This window comes from Rattus norvegicus, chromosome 20, assembly GCF_036323735.1.
Source record: "Rattus norvegicus strain BN/NHsdMcwi chromosome 20, GRCr8, whole genome shotgun sequence".
Lineage (NCBI taxonomy): Eukaryota > Metazoa > Chordata > Mammalia > Rodentia > Muridae > Rattus > Rattus norvegicus.
The window spans coordinates 45398800-45423949 of NC_086038.1; the positions used below are offsets into that span (position 1 = coordinate 45398800).

Below are 25150 nucleotides of genomic sequence, written 5' to 3' on the forward strand. Positions count from 1 at the left end.
CCTTCCTCTTCGTCTTTTCAGATCTGTTGATGTGTATTTAATGGAAAGAATGAAGAAAGTGAACTAGTCTTTCAATTAAAATTCTGTCTTACATTGCTGTCTCTGTAAGTGTCAACCCTGCTGTAAAGAAGTGAGAAAATAGTTTTTTTTCAGAGCCATATACAAGTGATCATGGCCTAAGGAAAAAACAGCTTTCCCAATACATATTCTACCCTGGAAAAGCTTGTCATGATTTTGACATTGAAGTTGGAAGAAGTGTTTGAACTTATAGGTGGTCCTCTGTGTTAGTTCTTCTTTCACCACAGTAATAAACTACCTGAGATTGACCAACTTTAAAGAGATTTATTTTGGTCTTAGTGATGGTTCAGAACATCTAAGTCAGGTTACTGATAAATCAGGTCGACTGTCTTGGTGAGGGTTAATTGTAGATGCTATCAAGGTACAAATTCATGTGGGGGCCGAATATCACATTGCCAGTTGGAAACCAGAGAGTGATGAAGGGGCTGGCTTTCTACCATAATCCTTTCACTGGCATGCATGCCCCCTTGACCCAACAATTATATTCATACCATTTTTGTCTCAGTGGGGACCACAACTTCAGCACAAAGGGCTGTTGTTTACAAACCACATCTACACCAGACCGTCCATTGTGCTTGGTTTCGGTAAGTAGAATGGACTTTTAGAGTGTTTGTTGTGAACCCTCTGCCTCAGTGTGTCTTGTGCTGGGATCGGGGCTCTGTGCCACTTGCTTTGGCTACAGTGTTTGTCCTAGGATGGATGGTAATGTTGCGTAATGCTGTGGTGGTGAGTGGAGCTTATATTCCTGACGCTGTTCTAGAAGTCATTGAAAGTTCTCCTCTTATTTTTACTTCAGTTTAAGAACAGACCAGATGCTGTCGGTATTTTTCATTTGGTTTTTATCCAGTAAATCTTGAGTGCTGCTGCCTTTGCAGACTAGGTTCTTAGAATACTAGAACTTAGAACTGCTCATGTACTGAAAGGTCTCCTTTGGAAGAAAGGAGGATTCTGCCATAAAGTGTATTTAGTTAAGATTTCTTACTAACTGCCCATTAGAAGCCCTGAGATGAGAACAGTCAGGAAACCTAAATTCAGCCCTTCCTAAACGTAAGGCACTGCTGTTTACTGTCATCCTAAGTGCTGTACACTGTAGTAATTCAGTGCTGTGCTTCTGTATGAACTCGTTCCCCGGGGTTCATGCACTAGCCTCACTGCACGCAGGTCAGTAGTGATCTGTGTAGTTCTCATCATGGCTGTGGTGTCCCTGGGTGCTGAGAAGACTTCCGTCTGCCTTAATCTTAGAGATCTACAATAAGTTCCGTGGCATTGTCATTAGTATGCTATTATACAGCCTGTAATTAGCTTGAATGTTGACAGTTTAATTAATAAATAAACTTTAGTTCTTTAGAGAAAATAGCGGATACTCAGTGTTTGTCCATTATTAACATTTGGTCATTTAGACATTAATATTGTTATATCACATATATTCCCCCAAGGGCTGTAGTGTAGGTATCATTTCTCATTAGGTTTATTTAAGTGTAGGGTTTTGGCTTCTTGTATACTTGAGTTGATATCTTATTTTATTTTATATTATATGCGCCAAGCAAGTAACCCCTCTCCCTTCATTATGGATTGCTACCTTTGTAAGCGATGAGAGCAGTGGTACTGTCCCCTTATTTATGCCGCGGTTGAGAATGAGGGGAGGTGGAGCTGTGTGGACTAGAACCTTCTGGTTAGAGTGATGCTGTGGTTTGAGTGTGTGTGTCTCCATGAGTGTTTTCACACTGAAATCCTAGCCCTAAAGTGTGCAATTGGTGCCTTTGTGAGAATGGCCAGAGAGATTTCTTACCTCTTACATCACAAGAGGCTACAATGAGAAGGGGACTCCCTTGTCACAGTCGGTGGATCTGATGGCAACTTGACTTTGGAATTCCAAGCTTTCAGAACTGTGAAATAAATGTGTTTGTATTTGTTACAGATTGTGGCTCACATGGACTTAGACAGGAGTTATTTTATTTTCTCCTAGACTTGCTGTCTTTGGCTGATGCCCTAGGGTCATTGCTAAGAGTTGTTTCAGTGTGCTTGGCTCCTGACCTGGAGTGAGTCAGGTCTGACCATGACAGGCACAGTGGTTTCAGCGTTCTCCCGTGTGCATTGCTGACACGCCGGGGCAGATCTCTCATAGCCTCCTCTTGGCAGTTTGACAAAACATGTTGGCAAGACTCAGGTAACAAACTGCTTGAGATGGCCTCAAGCCGTGGTTGTGTAGAAGTTACTGTCTTTGTATTATTTATGCTTCCTCTGGTGTTGTTCTCAAGTGGTGTAGAGTGCTGAAATTAGAATTAATGTTAGACAGTTTTTTCTTGATGACAAATTTCCAAGGTGAAGCACGTAGTCATCTATGGAGAACTGTGATATCTAGTGACATCTTGGCATGTATCCCCAGCACATACAATGTTTTCTTTCAGACACCGTTTGTGATGAGGTTCTATGATATGTCTGTATCTGTACCTGACATGTAGAAATTTCAAGAACATGATAGCTCCTTTAAGTTTTATGCCATGATTGTGAACTGGATTCGGAATTGTGATTAAGTCAGGCTGATCTACATAGTGTGTTCTAGGACAGTCAGGGCTCTGTAGAGAAACCCTGTTTCAAAACAACATCATCACACAACAAACACTTATAAGATATTTAATAACTAACGGTAATAGGGTTAGGGATTTAGCTCAGCGGTCGAGCGCTTGCCTAGCGAGTGCAAGGCCCTGGGTTCGGTCCCCAGCTCCGAAAAAAAAAAAAAAAAGAAAAAAAAAAAAAACAAACTAAAGGTATTAGTTCCTAATATGACCCGGCCAAGCACCCCAATAATCAAGAGTATTGTGGAGTAATGTGGAGTAATTTAATCAGCTTTAGCTCAATTACTGGCTGGGCTCAACCCTCAAACTATTTTCCACACTAGACTGCCTGTTTCTCAGCTCTGCTCCCCGAGTTACTGCTGTTTGAATCTCACCAGAGTTGTTTTTGGTCCATCAGTTTGTCTTCAGAATACAACCCTCTTCCTGTCCATCCCGTCTAGTGGAGACCTCCTGCTCTCTTTCCTCTTTCCTGTGGTCTCTGTGTGGACCCCAACCAAGTACCTGAAGCCACACCCACCTCTGCTCTCCCCAGTGATTGGCTGTCAGCCTTACATTAGTTACATAAGGTATTTGGTGTATGTGAGAGTGTGCATGTCAGGACTGCAACCAGATCTCGGGGGCAGGATTTAGCATTCAGATACATAGCAGCACCAGTCCAATCCCCAAAAAACCAACCAACCAACAGACATCAACAACAAGGACAACGACAACAACAAACAGGGTTAGGGGGAAGAAATAGAACAAAACAAAATAAAAACGTCCCCCAGAGCCCACACTGAGGGTTGGAGAGAATCCCTGCATTTTAGCCCAGGTTTCTTCATTCTGTAATTGCATCAAGGTTGGCACTTACTTTCTTCCATAGATAATTGGAAAAGTCACTTTGCTTTTGCCCTAAGAAGCTGGATTGCTAAAGCCAAGGGTCCTGGGCAGGGTCTAAAGCCGAGGGTCCTGGCAGGGTCTAAAGCCGAGGGTCCTGGCAGGGTCTAAAGCCGAGGGTCCTGGCAGGGTCTGAAGCCGAGGGTCCTGGCAGGGTCTACAGCCGAGGGTCCTGGCAGGGTCTAAAGCCGAGGGTCCTGGCAGGGTCTGAAGCCGAGGGTCCTGGGCAGGGTCTAAAGCCGAGGGTCCTGGCAGGGTCTAAAGCCGAGGGTCCTGGCAGGGTCTAAAGCCGAGGGTCCTGGCAGGGTCTGAAGCCGAGGGTCCTGGCAGGGTCTGAAGCCGAGGGTCCTGGCAGGGTCTGAAGCTGAGGGTCCTGGCAGGGTCTAAAGCCGAGGGTCCTGGCAGGGTCTAAAGCCGAGGGTCCTGGCAGGGTCTGAAGCCGAGGGTCCTGGGCAGTGTTGTCTTCTACAGAACACATCTGTGAGTGCACTGCTTCTTATACAGGGCAAAGCTTTCCCCTCCTCACCGCTTCCTTAGCAGAGTTTTAAATAGAAGAGTGGAGAGCCAGCTGAGTTATTAAGCTGTTACTTGACTATTTACGTATCTGTCAAATTTAACAACGTTAACCTAAGAAACTTATGCTTAGCGTGTGTGGTATATGTCTGTGTGGTACACATCTGCTGGTCAGAGCATGGTTTTGTGGGGTTGGTTCTCTCCCTCCACCTTAAAGTGGGTTCTCGGTGACCAGCAGACCTGTGGTCCACATGTGACCACCTTGGCCCAGCTTCTTGGGTCTAAGGTACCATCTTAGTTGTTTCCTTGTTGAAATGGCATGAGTGGTAGGAAGTGAGATTTCATATTACCCTTTCAGAGTGAAAGTGCGGTCATGTTGCCAGAAGCACATTAAAGTGAAACTTTCTTAGAAGATTGGTTAGAAGCCATGCCCTTTAAGAACTCATACAAATAGATGAGGTAGGGCGATGGGGTTGGAGAGAAGAGGAACAGTGGTGTCAGCAGGTAATGTCCGCTCTGTCTTCCAGCCCGAGGGAGGCAGCTCTCAGAATCAGATCCTGTGTGCTGCAGACAGAGGTCAGTAGAAGGAATAGAAGGTGGATGGACAGCTTTTGCCCTCTCCAAGAACACAACAGTGACTGCATAGGCTAGCACAGGTGGTTCTCAACCTGTAGGTCGCAACCCCTTTTATAGTCCCAACAACCCTTTCACAGGGCTGCCTAAGACCGTCAGAAAACTGACTTATGATTCATAGCAGTAGCAAATTACAGTTATTAAGTGTGTTACACAGTTATTAAATAGCAACAAATAATTTTATGGTTGGGGGCTCACCACATTGAAACACTGTACTAAAGGGTAACAGCATTAGGAAAGTTGAAAACCACTGTTCTAAACGCACACACGACCTGCAGGAACTCACTGTTGTGTGGGAATACATGATACTGTCCAATAGTGAAGCCTTGAGCTTACCTTTAGCCCCCAGTGTAGCTAGGAACTAAATAATTACCTACAACTTGAAAACAGGGCCTCTTTTTCTGTTTATTTTTATATTAAAGAGTTAGTACAGAGGTATGCATTATAATTCCTATGATATTAAATGTATATGATAATCAGAGTAACAGGAATGTACTATGTAAAACCATCTTTTATGCTTATTAGAGCGGATGGTTATTGATCAAAAGTTTGTTTTTTTATTTTGTGTTTTGTTGTGTTATATAAAACAGACTGGCCACAGTTTTGGGGTTGTGAAAAAATATTTTGTCTGTGTATATTGATAGGTAGGATTTGGAACTGTGGACTCAAAAGACTTCCTTTAGGTTGGGGATGTAGCTCAGTAGAGCTGTTGTCTCGCATGCACAAGGCTCCCAGTTACAGGGTATGTGGTGAGGGGATGGAGAAAAAGGGAATTATTTTACCTGTGTTTACTTTACCTTTTAGCCTCCTCAGTTTTTCTACTGTAAGAGACATTTAAAAATAGTGCCCTTTTCCCTTTCAGCTTCCCCACCTGTAACCCCCACCTATCCCTCTAATGCTTCAGTTTTGGCCAGAACTGCCATGATTTTTTGTTTGTTTTTGTTTTTGTTTTTCCTGTAACTCACCAAGTGGTTAAGAAAACGAGGAAGAGGAGAGGAACCTGCAGTGTTCTTTCGGTCTCGAAGAAACCACGGAATTGTTGACAGCTGTAAATGAACGAGAGATCTGCCTGGTTTTGCCGCTAGAGTGTTGGAATTAAAAGTGCATACCACTACACCTAGATTTACAATTACATTTAAAAAATTAAAACTTTTCATTGAGTCTTTATGAATTTCCCATCATGCACCCCAATCCCGCTCATCTCCCCGTCCCTCCATATCTGCCCTTTGCCCTTGTAATCCCCCTCCCCAAAGAAAACAAAGCAAAAATAAATACAGATTAAAACCAAACACCTCACTATGGGAGCTGTGGTGTGTCACAGTGTGTCACACAGTGTACCCTTTTGTCCAAACAGCTTCACTTGCAAAAGTCCATTGCGAAGTCATTGGTCTGGGTCAAGGCCTCTGGATTGTGCTGCACCATCAATACTGGGTCCCCATCCTGTTGTTGCTCTCAGTTCTGGTTCTCCGCTTTGGTTCTGCAGGACCAGTCCCTTCACATGCTCCAGCAGCTCATAGATGGGGTATATGTGGGATTGGGCCAACTCGAAGGCCTGGGTCTGGATTGTAATTGAGTTGGTCAACTCGCCAGCTCTCTCACTGGTAAGGGGTGGGGCCAACTCATAGTGCCATGGCTGACAAACAGGCAGGCCAGCCCAGCTCTGCCCTTGGCTATAACTGTGACCTCAGGGCACCCATGAGGCAGCGCAGACCTCAGACATCTGTATGACCTTTGTTGGTAATGCCTGGCAGCAGGCAGACCTGAGACTCGTATTTACATATGAGAGACATCTTGCATGCTTTATTCTGGGCAGAGTTACTTGGAATGCCCTTTTTAATTGTTGAGACAATCGTGTAAAGCTTAGGCTAATCCCCAAACTTCTGTGTAGCTGAGGCTGGTTCTGAACTTTTAATAGTCTGCTCAATAGCAATCCTGTTGTATAATTGCTTATTTCCGTGATTCAGAGTCAGTGTCTCTAGTAGGTATTTGAATTACTGGAAAAGATGTTAAAGTTGTAAGCAGGGGCACAGTGAAACCACTGAACTGGACCATTGTGTTGGTAGAAAGGTGGTTTATTTGGGGAAGTCTGACTGGGTGGGGAAGCTTTGTCAGTTTTAAGGGAACAGGTAGTGAGTGGCAGGAGGAGGTGTGGGTGGTATCATCCTGGAATGAGCATGGGTGCTGTGTGAATGAATCAGGAACTAGAAGCCCTTTGTCTAAGGTAGTTGACTGTCGTGTGGATAATGGACGTAATGGCTTCTCCTGACTGACTGCTCCATGAGACGTCTGAGAAAGGCCGGATTTAGGTGTTTGTGTACCAGACAGTGATCATCCCATTTGCCCAGCAGCATCCAGTCTGAGCTGAGCCTAGACTGTCATTTAGAGCATTGTCAGCAGCAGCACTTTTAGGGCCCTCTTTGGACCAACAGAAGCCTCCTTAGAGGGTTGCTTTGGGTGCGTAGTTACAATTTTGTATTTTTAAAATTTGGCAGTGGTCTTTTGGATTCCACTTTGTTTGCTTTTTGGTCCCTGATACTTTGTCAAGTTTGGTTCCAGACTCTAGAGGATATTAGACAAATTTTTAAAAGGCAGTACAGATGGCTGGCGCTGTCCTAGTGGCAGTGGCAATGGCAGTGGCAGCTGGGGTCACAGTCCTCTTAATCCCAGCACTCAGGAGGCAAAGTTGGGCTGAGATTTCAAGGCCGGCCTAGGATACAGAGTGAGTTCCAGGATGGCCCAGAGAAACCCTGTCTCACACACCACCCCATTCCAACCCCCTCCCCCAAAAGAGAGGTGAACAGATTGCAGCAGATGCAAAGCCACCAGAAGAATGCTGGGATCCGGTCAGGGTGCTGCTGTGTCAGTAATGTGCAGGTGAAGAGAAACTGCTGACCCAATATCTTCATTCTGCTTGATAATAGCTCTAAAAATGCTTGGCTCTATTAGGTATTCTAGATTTAAGGTGTAAGGTGCTCTGAACCGTGAGCATTTGTGGGACTTTTTTTTTTTTTTTTTTTTTAATGGTTTAAGCTTACCAAGTCACCATTTTAAGAACTGAAATGGTGAAGGTTGCCCTTGCCCTTGGTTATGGTACCTTCCTGCAGGGCCTTGTGCTGCTGCCCCAGCTCCATCTTCACTTGTTACAGCTACAAGGGCATCATTCTTGTGTGTGTGTGTGTGTGTGTGTGTGTGTGTGTGTGTGTGTGTGTGTGTGACTGAAGACCAGCTACTGGGAAGAAGGCCGTGGGTTACCAGCTATATCGCCATGCTCATTTGCTAGAAGGTCATTTTGTCATAGTTATGTGATACTTAATATTTTAGAATTCATTTTGTTAAAAGCTAGAATCTTTACATGTTAATTTGGGGTACAGTGAGCAAATAATGAGGGAACAGTCTGTGAAATACGTGAAATTTGAGTAAATGTCAATTTTCCTGTATATTTTTCTGTTTCTGTTTTAAAAATGTTTCTCCTGTTGTAACAAAGCCAAAAGATGCAGCGCTTCTCCGAGCCCTTGGTGACCTCTAGTCACGGCCTGCTGGCTTCTGTCCATTGCCTGTTGAAGGCAACTTAGCATCATTTCGTACATCCTGGCTCTGTCTCTCCTGCAGTTGAGTTTAAAGGTATTTACATTCCCACACGGGACTGACACCCTTGCTGCACCAATGTTTGAGACAGGCATGATACTGACTGTAGAACTTATGAAAACTATTCTTTTTTGGTTTCCAAATACCTCCAATAGAATCTGATGAATCTAGTAGGAATTTCTCTTAGGGTTTAAGGTCCTGTCTTCTCATTCTATGACAGGTACTTTGTTTCTAACAGTACCTTCTCCTGTGTGAAGGAGGCACCTCCTTTTTTCTCTTCTAGACATTGGGTTTGTGTCCTCTTTCTCTTGTGTCTCTCTTTTTTTTTTAAGATTTATTCATTTCTTTTTTTTTCTTTTTTTTTTTTTCTTTTCTTTGGAGCTGGGGACTGAACCCAGGGCCAAGCGCTCTACCACTGAGCTAAATCCCCAACCCCAATATTCATTTATTATATATAAGTACACTGTAGTTGTCTTCAGATACACCAGAAGAGGGCATCGGATCTCTTTACAGATGGTTGTGAGCCACCATGTGGTTGCTGGGAATTGAACTCATAACCTCTGGAAGAGCAGTGGGTGCTCTTAACCGCTGAGCCATCTCTCCAGCCCTCTTGTGTCTCTTTTAAAAGAGCACTTTAACATTTATTTTCATAAAGAGTTCTCTATTTAATTCTCTTCCTGTCACTTGGCACCCTTCTCCGCAGTGTGAACCCCAGGCTCCTCACCTCCAGTGCAGCCCTGTCCCTGAGCTCCAGATCCTGATGACTTCAGTCTGTGTGCCTGATAGGAAAGGCCGTCATCCCCCTATTCCAAGTTGTCTTGTTGTCTCTTATCTCTAAACTTTACCTACCAGGCCCATTTACTTCCTGCCATCGGGACCATTTGTCCTGGAATCAGGCACTGGATACTGTTGTTCTGTTGCTGCCACCTTTATCCCTTCCTTCCTGTTACTGCCACGCCCACTCCCACACATGCTGACCTTGCTCCTAGAATAAGAGTTGCAGTTTACCCACTGACCGACACTTGTCTATGTGAGGATTATTTCCTACCTTACAAATGTGTGGGGAAGAAGAGGATTGGGGAAGTAAAAATCAAGTAAGAGATGGTTGGCTAAACAAGGGAAAGGTCGTGTAAACTAAGGGAGAGATCTGTGAGCTTTGCCCAAGACATTAGCCCAAGACAAGTGAGCTTACCCCTGTGACTGAGTCCCGATCTGATTGCCACGCTAGTGGAGAGAAAGCCTGGCTCCATTCTTCCCTGAAAGCCTGGCTCCATTCTTCCCTGAAAGCCTGGCTCCATTCTTCCCTGTTGTGTTGCAGTTTTATTCATTCTTCAATGTTTCCTTTACTGAATTCTGCTCCCAGTCTGAGCCAGTCATTCTCTGACTGCTTGCTTGGATTAGACAGGTCATTGTCAAAGGATGGTGTTGTGCTTAGCACTAGCACGCTCTTGACACAAAGAAACACTGCTTAGAATATACTCCATAGAACATGGCAGTACAACCTGTACAGGACACTGAGGTAAGAGGATCGTTTGAACACAGTAGTTCCAGAGTAGCCAGGGCAGTATAGCAAGATCGTTCCTAAAATAATAATATTAGATCTATATCCTGGATCTCTCTTGTATGTATATTTGGATATTGTGCTTTTTTGCCAATATTCTAGAATTTTCAGAAACTTTGATATTTAAAAATAAGTCTGTTATTTTGGTGATCTCTTTTATAGATACACACAAAAAGCTAATTTTCAATCTTAAAAATCTCAACAGTAATGTTGTAGCTTTGAATGTGAAGCTATTCCAACGTATGTACATAAGTTCATTTATAAGAAATTGTTTGTCTTAATGTTGTATAGTTGTTTGAGTTCCCTCTTTGAATTTTCAGGAATGGTATTTTTATTCATTATTCCTTTGATAAGTAGAATCCTTTTCAAGTCAGCCATACCAAAAATTGTCTTAAAGATAACTATGGTCACTGGCGAGGTAGTTCAGTGGTTAGGACCACTTGCCGAGGATCTTAGTTTGATACAGCACCCAGGAGAGTTGACTCACAACTGCTTGTGAAGATGTACACTCACATGACACACATACCTTTAAAAAAATTCTTGGTTAGGCTAGTAATAGATTATTAAGATTTTTCTTCTGAGGACACTATTTCAGATGCTATCAACATAATATCTAATAACAGTGGTTTTCAGTTTTTTAAGGCTGTTTATGTCTGTCCACACTTTCTTTTTCTTCATGCTTAGATCCATTGCTGGATACTGGCATTTCCTTTTTCCCCTAGTCCTGTTACTTGTGGGAAAGATGTTAATTGCAACTCATGCAAGTTGGTTTCACAGTTCACTAATGGGTCATGTAGGCTGTAGTCTAGATCCCAGCACCTTAGAATAGCTTTCCACAGAAATTATTATTTTAAGTGCAGAACAGTATAAGATACAAAACCATAATTACAGTAATTTGTTTCTTGAGTTAGTTTTTGTGGCATTTCAGAAATGTACGATAGTCAAACTCCAAGCACCATGACAATATCTATATTATGTCCAAGCAGTACTGTAAGACATAGATTTAAATATTTAACTTTCTTCATCTACTCAACTGTTATGTGTTGAATAGGCTTGGAAGTGCTGTGGCTGGTGTGTTTAGAGGTCAGCGGGCAGCCTTCAGGAGTCTGTTCCCTCCTCCCACCGTGTGGGCCTCAGGGATTGAACTCAGATCTTCGGGCTTAGCGACAAGCACTTCACCTCCTGAGCCATCTCACTAGCCCATTTATGGAAAATTTTAAACCTTTGTTTTTCTTTTCCTTTAGCAAGAAAGTAGCTTATGTAAATAAGTGGCTTCCAACTACCTTTTCAAAGTTTTCATAAAGTTTAAAAAATTCCAGAGAGATTATATACCTAGTTTTACTTTTAAAGCTACAATTATTTCTTAGTGATTGCTCCGTATAAGCAAGACACATGTATCTTATTCTCTGTAGTTTTAGTGACTCTGTGCTGTGCTACATTTCTTTATCAGTTTAACTTCTTTAATGTAGCATTTCTTTAACTAGTTTCTCACGGATACCATTTAGACAATACGAGCTTTAAAAGCTCTCTGCTCTGAGAGAATAGAGCGCATTCCTTGGCTTCAGTTGTAGTTTAAATAGAAGCAGGTAGAGTGTGCTACAGTCCTTTTCCATTTTAGCTTGTGTTCACTTTTGTGAAATACTTGTGTATATTGTCTCTTGCACTTCATTTTTTCGAATTGATTAAGGCTACTCAGCCATACTTATCTGATTTTCTTCATTATAATGTAATGATTTCTAGCCCTTTAAAACCTAATCATTATATAGTGTATTTCCATAAGAACTTCACATCTGCTAGTTTAATTCATTTTACAAGATTAAAGTTGGGCTGACTATACAGTTCAGTGGTTGAATGCCTGATTTTGAACAGACATTGAATATTTTCAATACCACACAAAAATGTAAGAAATATCATACTGTTAGTGTGAATATAATTTTTTTTTAGCGTTTGTTGATTAGAAATAGTAGATGGATAGTAAAAAGACATAAATTAAAATTAGTTACTTTGTTGCATAAAACCAGCCCTCTGTTTTCTCATAATGCATGTATAGGTTTATTAGCAGACTGTGAAAGAAATTGTTTTGTGTAACAGAGTCAGTGCAGTAGATGTTTCCTGGATTGTGTTTAGTTCAGAGCAGTTGATCGCTTCCCTAGTTACCTTGTTTCTGGCAAGTGCTTTAGACTTTGTGTGAAGGATGCACACTTGAGTGATTGAGTCCAGTTCACTCTGTTCACACCTCCTCTTGAAGCACAGTGAGCTAAAGGGCATTTCATCGTTTCTGTTGGTAGGTCAGCGGTTAGTAGTTACTACCCAAAACCCTTAGCTACAGTTTGAAAATAGTAGTATCGTTTCTTACAGCATTTGGAAGGCTCACTCTACCATTTAGATTTAGAAAATGGCAGAGGGATGGAGAGAGGGAATGAATTAGAATGTTCTTGAGAATAACGTTTTAGCACGTAGACTCCATTGTATGTGTTTCATTTTGATATTTTAATTCTGTATATTCAAAGTCCTGTTGATTTATTTGTTTTCATGTTCTCATATGTAATGTGCCCCATGGAAGCTTACCTAAATAAACATCCATCCTTGCACAGTAAGGGGGATGTGAACTCTCAGAGCAAATATCTACAGAACTTGAAGACAGAGAGAAAAGAAAGCAGGCTGTTTGGTAGAAAGAGCAGCAGCTTTCCTTCGTATCGCCACCGCACGTGTCATGTCGGCTCTCACAGAGCAGTGTCTCAGCACTCTGGGAGGCAGCACTGTGCCATTTCCCATCATGGCCTATTTCTTTTTAATAAGTATTTCTCATTGCCTTGATTGGTTAGCTTTTAAAGGATGGACATAGAGCCACATCACTTTCCTTCTCCCTTCCTCCCTCCCTCCAGCTCCTCCCAGGTACCCTCCTTTCAACCTCTCCCATGCATCCCTCCCCAAGTTGAACCTTTCCTTTGATTATTATTATTGTAACATTCCTCTTCCCTCTTCTTGTGTATTCCCAAATATATGTAACGATCATGTACTTGGAAACCCCTGGGGTTTCTTCCCTTCCAGGTGAAAATGCCCATTGATAGTGATGCTCGGGGGTTGGGGATTTGGCTCAGTGGTAGAGCACTTGCCTAGCAAGCGCAAGGCCCTGGGTTCGGTCCCCAGCTCAAAAAAAAAAAAAAAAAAAAAGAGAAGATAGTGATGCTCGATGACATTCTATGACGTTTGTGCAGCCGTTTCTACAGGAGGCTGTCCCAGAGAACTTGCTGGAATTCTGGTTCTTAGAGTCTTTCTGCCCCTCTTCTGCAATGCTCCCTGAGCTATGCTCAGGATCCAGGAGCTGTTCCGTAGTTGTAACTGTGGGGACTCCCCATGTCCCCCTGATCTCTATATCTTGTCCATCTGTAGTGTTCTGTGATGGTCTCCATTGGATGTAAAGTCAGGCTTCTGTGTGGGGGGGGGCATGGAGCTGACACTTGGTTAGGGTTTTATCAACTTAAGTACAGCTCCTGTTTGTCAAAAAATTATCTTATGCCATGTATTCTACATGGATAACTGCATACTTGTTTTTTCTTTATGTTCTTGCAAGGAATGGTAGTCCTGAGTAGTAACTACGGTTTGTCAGGAGTCTGGCGTTGGGTTTGTACTTAGTCACTGGATGGGCTTTCATTCGTTCCAGAAACCTGTCTAAGTAGATTACCAGATTCAGAGTTAATAGCCTACTTTGTGTCATACGCTAATACGACAGAACTCACTTGTTTTTGTCTTTGTTTTTTTGCTTACATTGTATGTGGTGTTTGTATTATGACAAGTAGCAGTGGGAAACATTGACCTTTGGAACTCATGCCTTGTACTTGTGCTCGGACACACCTGGACCTTATACTAGTGAGAGGGGAAGAGTGTGTGTGTGTGTGTGTGTGTGTGTGTGCGCGTGCGTGTGTGTGTGTGCGTGTGCAGGGAACAGCACAGAATTAAGGGAACCTTGAACCGTAGTTTCCTTTCACAGTGTGAGTGTCCCCTGCTGGAAGGCTATAATGGCGCTAATAGGCTTTGGAAAGGCCTGTCAGAGGTGGAGAGTGTCACTGCTAATTATTAACAACAATTTTAGGATCATTCCCCAGTGAAATTACACAGTGCTAATTTACTACAAAATTTGCTTCTCCATTATTATGTTATTTTAAATTTTGGTATACTCAGTACTTTCCAAAATAAAATCATTGGCAATGTTTTACCCAAGAGAAAACTTGATGGCCCTGTGAGTCATACTTTTATTTAAAAAAAAATAAAACAAACAATAATAGAAAGTTGAATTTATTTTGGGAAAAGTAAGTTGAGTATAAGGATTTTAGAGTCCTTTTTAAAAAACAGAGTCTGGAACCCAAGGGAGCTTTATAGACAACACAAAAGGCAGTGTCGGTAAAAATAGAAATGTGGAGCGTTACAGACAGCACAGGCAGTGTGGGTGAAAATAGAAATGCATGCTGGAGTCTAGCTGGGTAAAGAATCCTGGGCTTCAGGAAAGACCTTATGTAGTGCCTTGGAGACAGATGTTTAGAGCTCCAACTTAGATTTTGTGTGTGTTTAGGACGATAGAAAGTGGGTACCTTTTATAACAACATGTCCGGAGGATGTGTCCATTGAGCAGACGTCTTGACAAGGCTGCACTGCAGCCAGGTTACCACATTGAGTGTCTAGCACAGAAGCCAGCGTTCAGTGTGTGTCACAGGAAGTCAGAGTCTACTTAACTGCTGTTCAAATGGATCTAGAGCACATCTGTGGTTGCACAGACTCATGTGGAGCACGAATTTATGGAACAAAAGACTAAAGTCCATTGACAGAAAGGATTTTACCAAGAAGTAGGCCATGACTCTTTCCTTTCATTGTGTCCTTTCTAGATAACCACACATACTGTGACAAGTGGAGGTTTAGAGGGGAAGGACTGTCTTTAGGATCGGTGATATTTCTTAAAATCCCAATAATGTTCATTGTAAAAACCTTTTCAAAAAGAAAAATGATTGTTATCTCACACGGTGAAACAGGTATCAGTAATATTTTGCTGTATATTTTATCTTGTAAATAAATTATTTTATTTTTAGTAGATTTTAGAATAGTATATCCACATTGTAGCAATATCTGTCATTAAAAATGTGTGGTTGGACTGAACCTATTGCTCTGCGGTTAGGAGCATACACTGCTATTCCAGAGGACTTCCACTGGAGTCCAAGCCCCTGTGTCAGCATTCACGACTGCCTGTAACTCCAGCTTCAGGAGATCTGATTACTCTTGTAGACATGTCCACATACCAAACACACACACACACACACACACACACACACACACACACACACACACACTCTTTTTAAAACATTTCTGAAGCTGTAATATGTGGATGTGTCATAATTATCCATTCTGCTATTCTTTGTTCTGTAATAATGGTAGAAGGTTCACTAGTTGTTTTGTTGCGGTGAGTGTAGTGAAGATACTTTTTGTGTAATGTTTATCTAGGACTTAAGTGTTTCATTTGTAAACTAGTCTTAAAAATATATCTGAGAGCTGAGGAGAGGACTCAGTTGATAGAGTTCACATCTCTCAAGCATGGAGACCTGAGTTTGGATCCCTGGAACCCACATGAATATATCTTAATTAAAAAAAACCATTCAAAATACTTTCTGATAAAGGATAATTTGTAAAAAAAAAATCAAAATTTCACAAGGTTATTGTTGTTTTCATGTATAAGAATCATACCGACTCAATTGATTTGTCATTCAGCAAATACTACTGAGTGCTTAATTATGTTATAGGTGCCATTTTGAGCACTGGGGCTATTAAATTAACAAAAAGCTTTGCTATTAATAAAAATAACAATAAGCAACTTACAAAACTGTGTCAATTTTAAGTAAGTACCTCTATACAATAATGGTTAAAAGAATAATTTTTTTGGAAAAGATGGGAAATGAAGAAACCAAGCAGTGGCTATAAATTATTCAAAGGGAAATCTTTAGGAAAGGAGTACTTGCACGTAAGGAATGTCGAAATGAACATGCAAATTGAGGCACAACCACCTTCTCCCATGACATGGAAGGGAAGTCACAGATCCTGCCTGACACTAGACAGGACTGTTTCTGTGGTCAGTTACCTGCAGTGTGGACTTACGACCCAGCTTTTGCAGTACTGGGGTCTGGTAGCCAACAGGATGCTCTCCTGGGAGTGCATTTTCTTCCATTGAAGTAGAAATGTTTTTCTTCAGATTTCTAAATTAGCAAGCATTGGTTTGAAATTGTAGATGAGGAATACAGAACTGTAGTATGTTTGGAAGAATATATAGTAGTATAATTTTACTGCTTTAAAAAACAATTTACATCTGTCTACCCTTACCTTTGAAGACAAAGACAATTTTTGATTTACTTGTGAAAATCACAGTGCTGGCTGGAAAGCAAAGTGGAGGAGCTGATTACAGTTTCAGTTGGAGGCCCAGGGAGGACGTGCTCAGGAAGCCATAGATGAGAGTAGAGTAGACGGGCTCCTCCCTGCTCCCTCACTGCCTTGGCCATTTTCTTGAGGAGCAGATGGAGGGACAGCTAAGAACAGCACCTCAGCCATCAGACACTGAGGTAGAGACGCTGCATTTAGGGAGAGGTGTGTGTGGGCAAGAGGCAGACACGCATATACATAAGTATTACTTAAATTCTGAAAGAAGATGAAATCATCAAAACAAATCCCTCAATCCCACAATCCTTCAGTGTGCTTAGGATTGTTCCATTCCCAGGAAAACAAAGGGAAATTACAATTTGCCTTTGTCTGAGAAGTCCACGGTTGACAGGAGGCAAATGCGAACAGTTACAGGATAAGCTGTGCTAGCACAACCGTACACCTGTGCAAATGATTGACCGAGCCTGACGTCATTCTGCCTCCATCATGTTCTCAGCGGCATCCATGAAACGTAGGAAACTTGTCCAACTGTGGCACCTTTACACCTGATCTTAGCCACAAGGCCGAGGAGTGATGTGTGGCAACTTTAATAGTGACTGGCTCTCCGTTTAATTCCTAGAATTGTGTGTTGGGAGGAGCTTTACTTGAGCCTGTCACTGGCTAGGAGCCTGTGACTAATGTAGCATCTAAAGCAAAGACCCATGGAGGAAGGGCTCTCAGCCTTCCCTGACCTTAAAGCTGCATCATACAATTGTTATTACAATTAAATGGAGTAAAACATTTGTATATAATCGTTGTGCATATTTTAAGTATTTGATAAACAGGTAAAAAAAAGAAAAAAATTCAACAAAAATATAATGATCAAGACTTGAAAACTGCTTACCAAGACAGATGTTTTGGTTCATATTTGGTTTTCTGTTTTGTTTTCTAAATTTTATTTTTTAACTTTTTTTATATATATATGGGTGTTTGCCTGCATATATGTCAGAGTACCAGATGCATGTGTCAGAGCCCCTTGGAACTGGAGTTCCAGAGCTGCCGTGTGGTGCTGGGAATTCAACCTAGGTCCAGTGGAAGAGCAACCAATGCTATTAACTGCTGAGCCATCTCTCCATTCCCTGTGGTACACATTTTTGACCCCAGCACTTGAAAGTTTGAGGCAGGAGGATCACAAGTTCAAAGCCAGTCTGGACTAACATAAATAGGTCGTGTGTGTGTGTGTGTGTGTGTGTGTGTGTGTGTGTGTGTGTGTGAGAGAGAGAGAGAGAGAGAGAGAGAGAGAATTTACACGTCGTGCATGCCGCATGTAAAAACACACATGCACGCACGCACACACTTGTGTTTTCTAGAGACCGAACTCAGGGTCTCCTGTATACTAGGCAAGCATTTTAGTGTTAAAACTGTACATCATGCCTATTTTTGCTTTTCGTTTTGAGATGGAGTCTCGCTAAGTTGCCCGAGCCTTGAATTTACTTTGTAGTCCAAATGGGCCTTGAACTTAAAATGTTCCTGCCTCAACTTCCTGAGTAGGCCTATGACTGTAGACCATGTGAACGAGGATGTTGAGCATCTGTCTTACAAACAAAAACGGACAGACAAAGAATTAGTATGTTTCTGTGTGCCTGGTAAATCTGAATCCCAGTTGCATAGTCTGAGACAGGGATATTTAAAAGGCTTTGGCCTTGCGCTCACGCCATTGTGACTGTGTTCTCAGGCAGCTGCCTCTCATGTGCAGACGATGAGTTTCATTCGGTCTCTCCACTTCCGTGTCAGGGTGGAGCTTGAATCTTGTACCCTGTGAGGGGTATTTTTCTATGTACAGGACCTCTATGTGAGTCAGCTTTTGTCTGTGTGACAGATGCTTGAGATAGTCAGATCACTACACTGCAAAGGCGTATTGTCAGAGATTTCAGGCCGTAGCTTTTTGGCCCTTTTGCCTAGAGCGTGTGATGGCACAGTACCCCATGGCTCGAGCATGTGGCAGCAGAGGCCTGGTAATACTCGTGCCTTTGGGTGTAAGGAGAGGAGAAGAAAGAGGAGGGCTCAGAGGTCCAGTGTCTCCTTCAAGGGCAGAACGCCAACAGCCCTCCTCCTCCACTGGGCTGTAAGCGCTAAAGATTCCACTGCTTCCTGATTCCAACATGGAGTGGAAATAATTATCACACATGCGCGCACACACACACACACACACACTCACACACACACACACTCACACACACTCACACACACTCACACACACACTCACACACACACTCACACACTCACACACACACTCACACACACTCACACACACACTCACACACACTCACACACACTCACACACACTCACACACACACACACACACTCACACACACACACACACACACACACTCACACACACATTCTTTCTCTAGAAAAGGACCAGAAAGGTATTATCAGAATATTCTGAGAGCTGTTTCCCATTTCATGCTGCTTACCTCAAAACCAGGCTCAGTGGTGCATACCTGTCATTCAGGAGGCTAAGTTAGGACTGTAGTAAGACTTGTCTCAAAAGACCAGCCCCTCCTTGCTAATCAAGTAATCTCTCTCCCTCTCTCCCTCTCCCTCTCCCTCCCTCTCCCCCCCCCACTTCAGCTTTTGAGAGAACTGAAGCACCCTAATGTGATCGCACTGCAGAAGGTGTTCCTTTCTCACAGCGATAGGAAGGTGTGGCTGCTGTTTGACTATGCAGAACATGACCTTTGGGTAAGTTTCAACTCCTCTGTCCAGAGGATTCGTTTATGTAGATAAGGGCACGTATGCAAGCAGAATGTACTACTAATGCACTGAAGAGAAAGCCTGCTGCAAATCACAGTGTGGAGCAACTGTGGGAAATGCTGGGTGTAAAGATGAGTACCAAACAGAGGTTTATTAAAATGGTGACATCTGTAACACTTAGAAGTAAAGGTTACTCCCGTGCACTCAGCTGATGATGGTTTGGCAGTGCCTGTGGTGGTCACTGGTTCCTTTCGAGAAGTGCACACACATTTAATCAAGTATATGCTTGTCAGTAGTTGATAAGTTCAAGTTGATCACTTATCATTTTGGGGTATTTAAAACTAGGTCTACCAAGTAGAAGTATGGATATAGTTTTTATATTTTTATTTTTTTAAGACTTATTTATTTTATGTATATGAACACAATCCTGTTACAGATGGTTGTGAGCCACCATGTGGTTGCTGGGAACTGAACTCAGGACCTCTGGAAGAGCAGTCAGTGCTCTTAACCTCTGAGCCACCTCTCCAGCCCCGGATATAGTTTTTAGAATGCCTTATCAATACATAAAAGAAGGGGGAGAAAGCCAATTCCTAACTGAAGCATTTTAAACATTTTTGTCTCTAAAACTACTAAAAAAAACCAAATTTGACAGTTAAATTGTAGATAAATTTGGTTCCATATGTTGTAGTTTGCCTTTTATATAAATAAAAAGATCTGAATAAGAATAGAACAGGCCTGTAAGGTCTTGAATGAACTTTGAAAGTTCATTAGAGAGCCAGTTACTGTGAGTCGTCTCTGATCTCCATGTGTGCTTGGTAGTCCATGCATGTGTACACACAAATGGAAACATACACACTTACACACACACGCACACAAAACACATAAATAAAATATAATTTTTTCATAAAAATTATTTTGTTCATCATGGTAATGCATACTTGTAATCTAAGTACTTGAGACGTGGATATAAGAGAATCAAGAATTGAGGGTCACCTATATATATATAAAATGAGTTTGAATTCTGGACTAACTTGAGGCCCTATCCCAAAACAAAAGTGCTTTTCTCATTTTTCTTAACCCTGCTTTATTTCTACAAAGCTTCCTTGATAACGTGTTTAGCTCACTTTAAACGGGAGTATAGGGGCTGAGGCTGTGACTCAGGGTGGGTCAGGTGCTGGCTGTTCTTCATAGGCCCTGGGCAGGATTTGAGTGCAGGTATAGGCTGGGACTTTGATGTGACCAGTAGCATTTTCCTCCCTTGCATTTCAGTATCTTATAACCCACATTCCAGATGTATTGTAAAATGTGAAGATGTGGTGTGGTTCTTACTTTCCTTTGTACTGTTCTTCATATGATACGAACCTCTAGGGGCATCTGAGCCTCAAGGACGTGGTGTTTTCCCTGCAATGCATAGAGACCTACTGTTAGCGACATTAGCTAAGCTTACTGACTTTGTGTAACAGTTTGCCGTTCTCCTCCACCCACTCGGATATCACTGCTCTTAGACAGGCATTTGAATATCCACCCTTTCCCCATTTTGAGGTGGTTTAGTGAAAATTCTTAATGTTTTCATTAAGTCTGATTATAGACCCAAATTAACATTCATCCCAAAATACATTTTTGGACAACCTTATTCAGAAATTTTTGTGTCATTAACTTTAAAAGGTAATACAGAGTGTTCATTTCAGTTTTGATTTTGGTGGGGTTTGAGTGGAGATATGAGCAGACTATAGTATTACAGTATGTTTTATTTTCTAATTTTTAGCATATTATTAAGTTTCACCGTGCATCAAAAGCAAATAAAAAGCCCATGCAGTTACCAAGATCCATGGTTAAGTCGCTGCTGTACCAGATCCTCGATGGTATCCATTACCTCCACGCAAACTGGGTGCTCCACAGGGACCTGGTAAGCATGTTGGTTGAATTCATCACACATCTTTTCTTCCTCAAACCTAACAGAATCAGTCATTTTGATACAATTATAATAGAACATTAGCTAAGAAAAACCTGTTAATACATGCAAAAGGAGGGATAACCTACAATCAAAAGACTGGGAGCTGACGAAGTGGTGTCTCCTGGGTATAGCCTCAGCACTTGAGAAACTGAGGTAGGAGGATTGCCACGAGTCCAAGGACAGCCTAGGTTTGCCTTCTCCCTTAGTCCTTGTCTCCCCTCCTCCTTCCCCTTTACGCCTTACAGAGTGCAGTAGTGCACACCTGTCACCCCAGTACTCAGTGAGGGAGTTTACAGCCAGCCCGAGCTACTTAGCAAGGCCCTGTCTCAAGTAATCAAAAACCTAACCAACTAGATTATCTCTAACCGTTCGGTCTCTATTAAATCAATACATGGCTTTAAACTGTCAGTGTGATTTTTAATATTAGTAGTGTGTAATTTTAATGCTAGGTCAAGATGGAAAGCCGGTGGATTTTGCTTCAACTTTCTTCTTTATAATAAAAGCACTAATAATGAAGTTGAGTTCTAATTTTTCATCCCCTTAGACTTAAATAATGATAGTACCTCTAGTGAAAAGAATGTTATCAATATTGCTTAATAGTAAATAAACGGGTTTAATAGCTAGGACATACTAATTAGGCAAATTCTCCACAATGCAAACGCCTGCTCTTATTTTGCTTTGGTATAACACATTTCCTAGTGTAAACTTCATTTCCAGGTTAGACTATTTTGATTTATTACAGACATAAGGGTGTAGGGCACTGGTGATCCCCGTGCCGTTATCGTTGCAGATATCATCTTCCCCACATAGTGTTATAAGACTTTGTCTTTTCAGGCTTTTGTGAGTTCAGATCTAGAAGTGACAGGCTTGGTTGAGGTAGCTCCAGCCTCAGTAGCTGAGGAGAGTGGTTTGCTGCGGAGAAGAATGAGTGCAGGAAGAGAAGGCGTTAGTGCCCCTGGGCACCTCGTCTCCAGGCCTGGAATCTGCCCTGACCACCTCTTGTTGTGGCATTGGAGTTGAATTGTGATGGAATGGTAGTGACCACAGATTAGTCCTTCATTTAGTTAGCATTTTAAAAAATCATAGGGATCTCTAAGTCTCCTGGCGCTCCAGTCCTGTGTTTGTCACGAGTAAAGAACCATGTTTGAAAGCATCACGGCGGCACTTGATGTTGTTCTGGAGTGACCACACAGACAGCGTGTAGAGCTCATATTTTCAAGTGTCCAGTCACATTTGAATCATGAGTGAGAATCTCTTATTGAGTGTTTTCAGAATTACTGTTTTGTTCTAAGCAGAATTGTTTTATAACGTCTGTGGACACTGATGAGTATTGGCAAGGACTCCATGTTCTTGTTTATTTGCTGTCTACTTCAGTGTCCTTGCTCTTGGTTATGGCACTAGCTGCCTCTTAGCATCCAGACTTTTGACCTTTTTGTAGTTCACGTCTAGAACATGGCATTGTCATGTTTATCCCCTGTACCCTTCCTTGTTCAGGCCCTTATTACATCTGTCTTTTATCATGGTACTGGCTTCTGCATGTGTCTACTACATTAACTCTTTTTTTTTTTTTTTTTTTTTTTTGGTTCTTTTTTTTTCGGAGCTGGGGACCGAACCCAGGGCCTTGCGCTTCCTAGGTAAGCGCTCTACCACTGAGCTAAATCCCCAGCTCCACATTAACTCTTTTTCCATGAGACGTAGTGACCATTTCTTAGCCTCTCATGCAGTTCGGAGTTTCTAGTCTGCTGTTCAGGATCTTACTGAGTATAGCTCTGATGACTTAGACACACCCTACAGCCGTTTACTATTGGTCGTTCCTGTGTTGTCCTCATGTCTCTTGCCTTAATGGCTTGCATTTCCTGGTCTTCCTATTCTTGCCCCTGTCTCTATACTCAGAGGTACTTGTCTTTCAAGGCTCAGCAGAAATATTTAAAGCCTGGTGCTGGAGATGGCTCAGCAGTTAAGCACTGACTTGGCTGCTCTTGCCAAGGACCTGGTTGATTGCCAGCACCCACAGGCAGCTCACCACTGTCTACAACTCCAGTCCCAGGGGCTCTGATGCTGTCTTCCGGCCTCCACGGGCACCAAGCATGCATGGGGTGCACATAGTAAAAAGTGTGAATACATATGATAAAACAAAATAAATTAAAAAATTAAGCTTACATAATCTATCTCAACTTTGAGATGAAATAATCTGTTATTCATTTTGTTATATTTTGTGTGTATTCTTTTATGATATTTGTTTTATCATATAGATGTCTTAGATTAGTGGTTCTAAACCTGTGGGATGCAACCCCTTTGTGGGCTGAACACCCTTTCACAGGGGTTGTGTAAGACCGTCAGAAAACATATTTATATTATAATTCATAACAGCAAAGCTATAGTTGTGACGTAGCTACAAAAATGATTTTATGGTTGGGGTCACTACACCATGAGGAGCTGCATGAGAGGGTTGAAGCATTAGGAAGGTCGAGGACCACTGTCTTGGATCATCTCCAGACTGTAACTCTCTTAGAAGGCAGGCTTTGGATCCGTGTTGTATACAGTAAATACTGTAGAAATGGCAGAATTTGAGACACTGTCCTCCATGAACTTTTATTAGTTTTGTGTAAAAGAAAGAGAAATGGGAGTGCTCCACATGCACCTGCATCAGAGACCGTCTCAAGGAGGTGGTAACTAAGAGGGGCACCGTGACCTCCCTGTGCAGCGACAGCTTTAGCATAGGTCCTCAGAGGTACAGTCTCGGCGCTGCCCATTCATGCCAAGGAAAGCACTGTGTGCGGAGGAGGCGATGCTCAGGGAGGAGGCAGAAGTGGAGCTGGACTCTGACACAGAATTTAAAACTCAGCAAGGGAAGGGGTGTTGGATATAAACATTCCAATAAGAAATTCTAAGGTGAGAAGGCACTTGGACTATCTCAGAAAGGACATGGATTCTGTCTGGCTCAAGGAGGAACTAATGGTATAGTGTAAAGCAAAACAAAAATATTTGGGTTGCAGCTGGTTCTGGAGTCGGGAGGGTTGGGTTAAGGTCCCGAAACTTTGTGACCAAAAGAATGGACACAATGCTTTGTGTCCATAGGGTGAGCATAGGGTTTAAATATATGATGAGAGAGGCTCTGGCCTCTCACAGTGCTTGTTTGTATTTGTCCACACGGTTACTGTAGCTTTCCATGATTTGTAAGTAATTCTAATGAAATTGGGACAGTCTCCCCAGTCCTTTCCACTGGCTAGGATCCTGGTATCTGGAGCACACTGGCCTGCTTTTGCCCAAGCGTTTTCAGGACTGGAATGTTTAGCCCATACATTTACACGTCCTCAGTGGAAACATTAACACATGTAACGTAAGAGTGTCTGTCCTCAGTGGAAACATTAATGCACGTAACATAAGCATGCGCTATTAAAAGGAGATGGAGATCCTTGAAATGTATTGTTGTGGGCTGAAGACCAGAGCTGTTGTATGAGACCTGGAAGGCTTTTAACTGCTTCGTTTCCCATTGCTTTAGACCATCTGTGAGGCACAACTGTGTCTTTTACTCACTGCGCCTTGCTCATTATTTCATAGGAGAAACCTGGAAAATCATGGAAGTATAGTACTAGAAAAAATAGTAACTTGCAGCTTGATAATATAATGAAAGGAAATTGAGTGTAGCTAAAAGCTAAGATTCTAGAGTTCATATACAGAATCATTAATCCTCAAAATGATTTTTTTTTTTTGGTTCTTTTTTTCGGAGCTGGGAACCGAACCCAGGGCCTTGCGTTTCCTAGGTAAGCGCTCTACCACTGAGCTAAATCCCCAGCCCCCTCAAAATGATTTTTAACTGTTTTTTTTCATATCTGGAACAATATTTCAGTTACATGATTTAGATCCTAGAATGTAATACAAAAGCAGAGAATTTTAAAAAGCACTAAAAAGATTATTTGAATTGAGGAATTGACTTTAAAAGGAAAGGAGAAAGAACTAAATGTATTTCTCTTGGCTGAGAGACAGTGGAGAGACATAAGTCTATAAATATTTGAAACCTGTACACAGACAGAAAGCTCTATTTTAATTTTACAGCAGGACGAGCACAGAGTAAGATGATGGAATGCAGGGTGACTTGTGTTCATGGGTTGTGCTGTGGCCTTGGAGGAAGGCCAGCATGTCGTTGGTAGGCTTCTCACAATGGTGAGCTTCCTAGAGCAGAGTTCATGCCTCACTGATTCTGTCCTGTGCTCTGTCATGAA

The 25150-nt window shown here is 42.1% G+C and overlaps 1 protein-coding gene across 4 annotated transcripts in view; it reads left to right on the forward strand.

Moving 5' to 3' along the window:
- Cdk19 (cyclin-dependent kinase 19) overlaps positions 1–25150 on the forward strand; it is a 140211-nt gene that overhangs the window by 73889 nt on the left and 41172 nt on the right. For 2 of the 4 annotated variants that reach the window (NM_001107634.1, XM_008772985.4), the window contains 2 exons: positions 18851–18961; positions 20739–20879. The exons of 1 other annotated variant lie outside the window; for it this stretch is intronic. In NM_001107634.1, coding sequence (NP_001101104.1) covers positions 18851–18961; positions 20739–20879 — 252 coding nt within the window. Of the gene's footprint in view, positions 1–18850; positions 18962–20738; positions 20880–25150 lie in introns of those variants that run through there. One more of the 4 variants, XM_008772986.4, reaches the window with a different exon arrangement.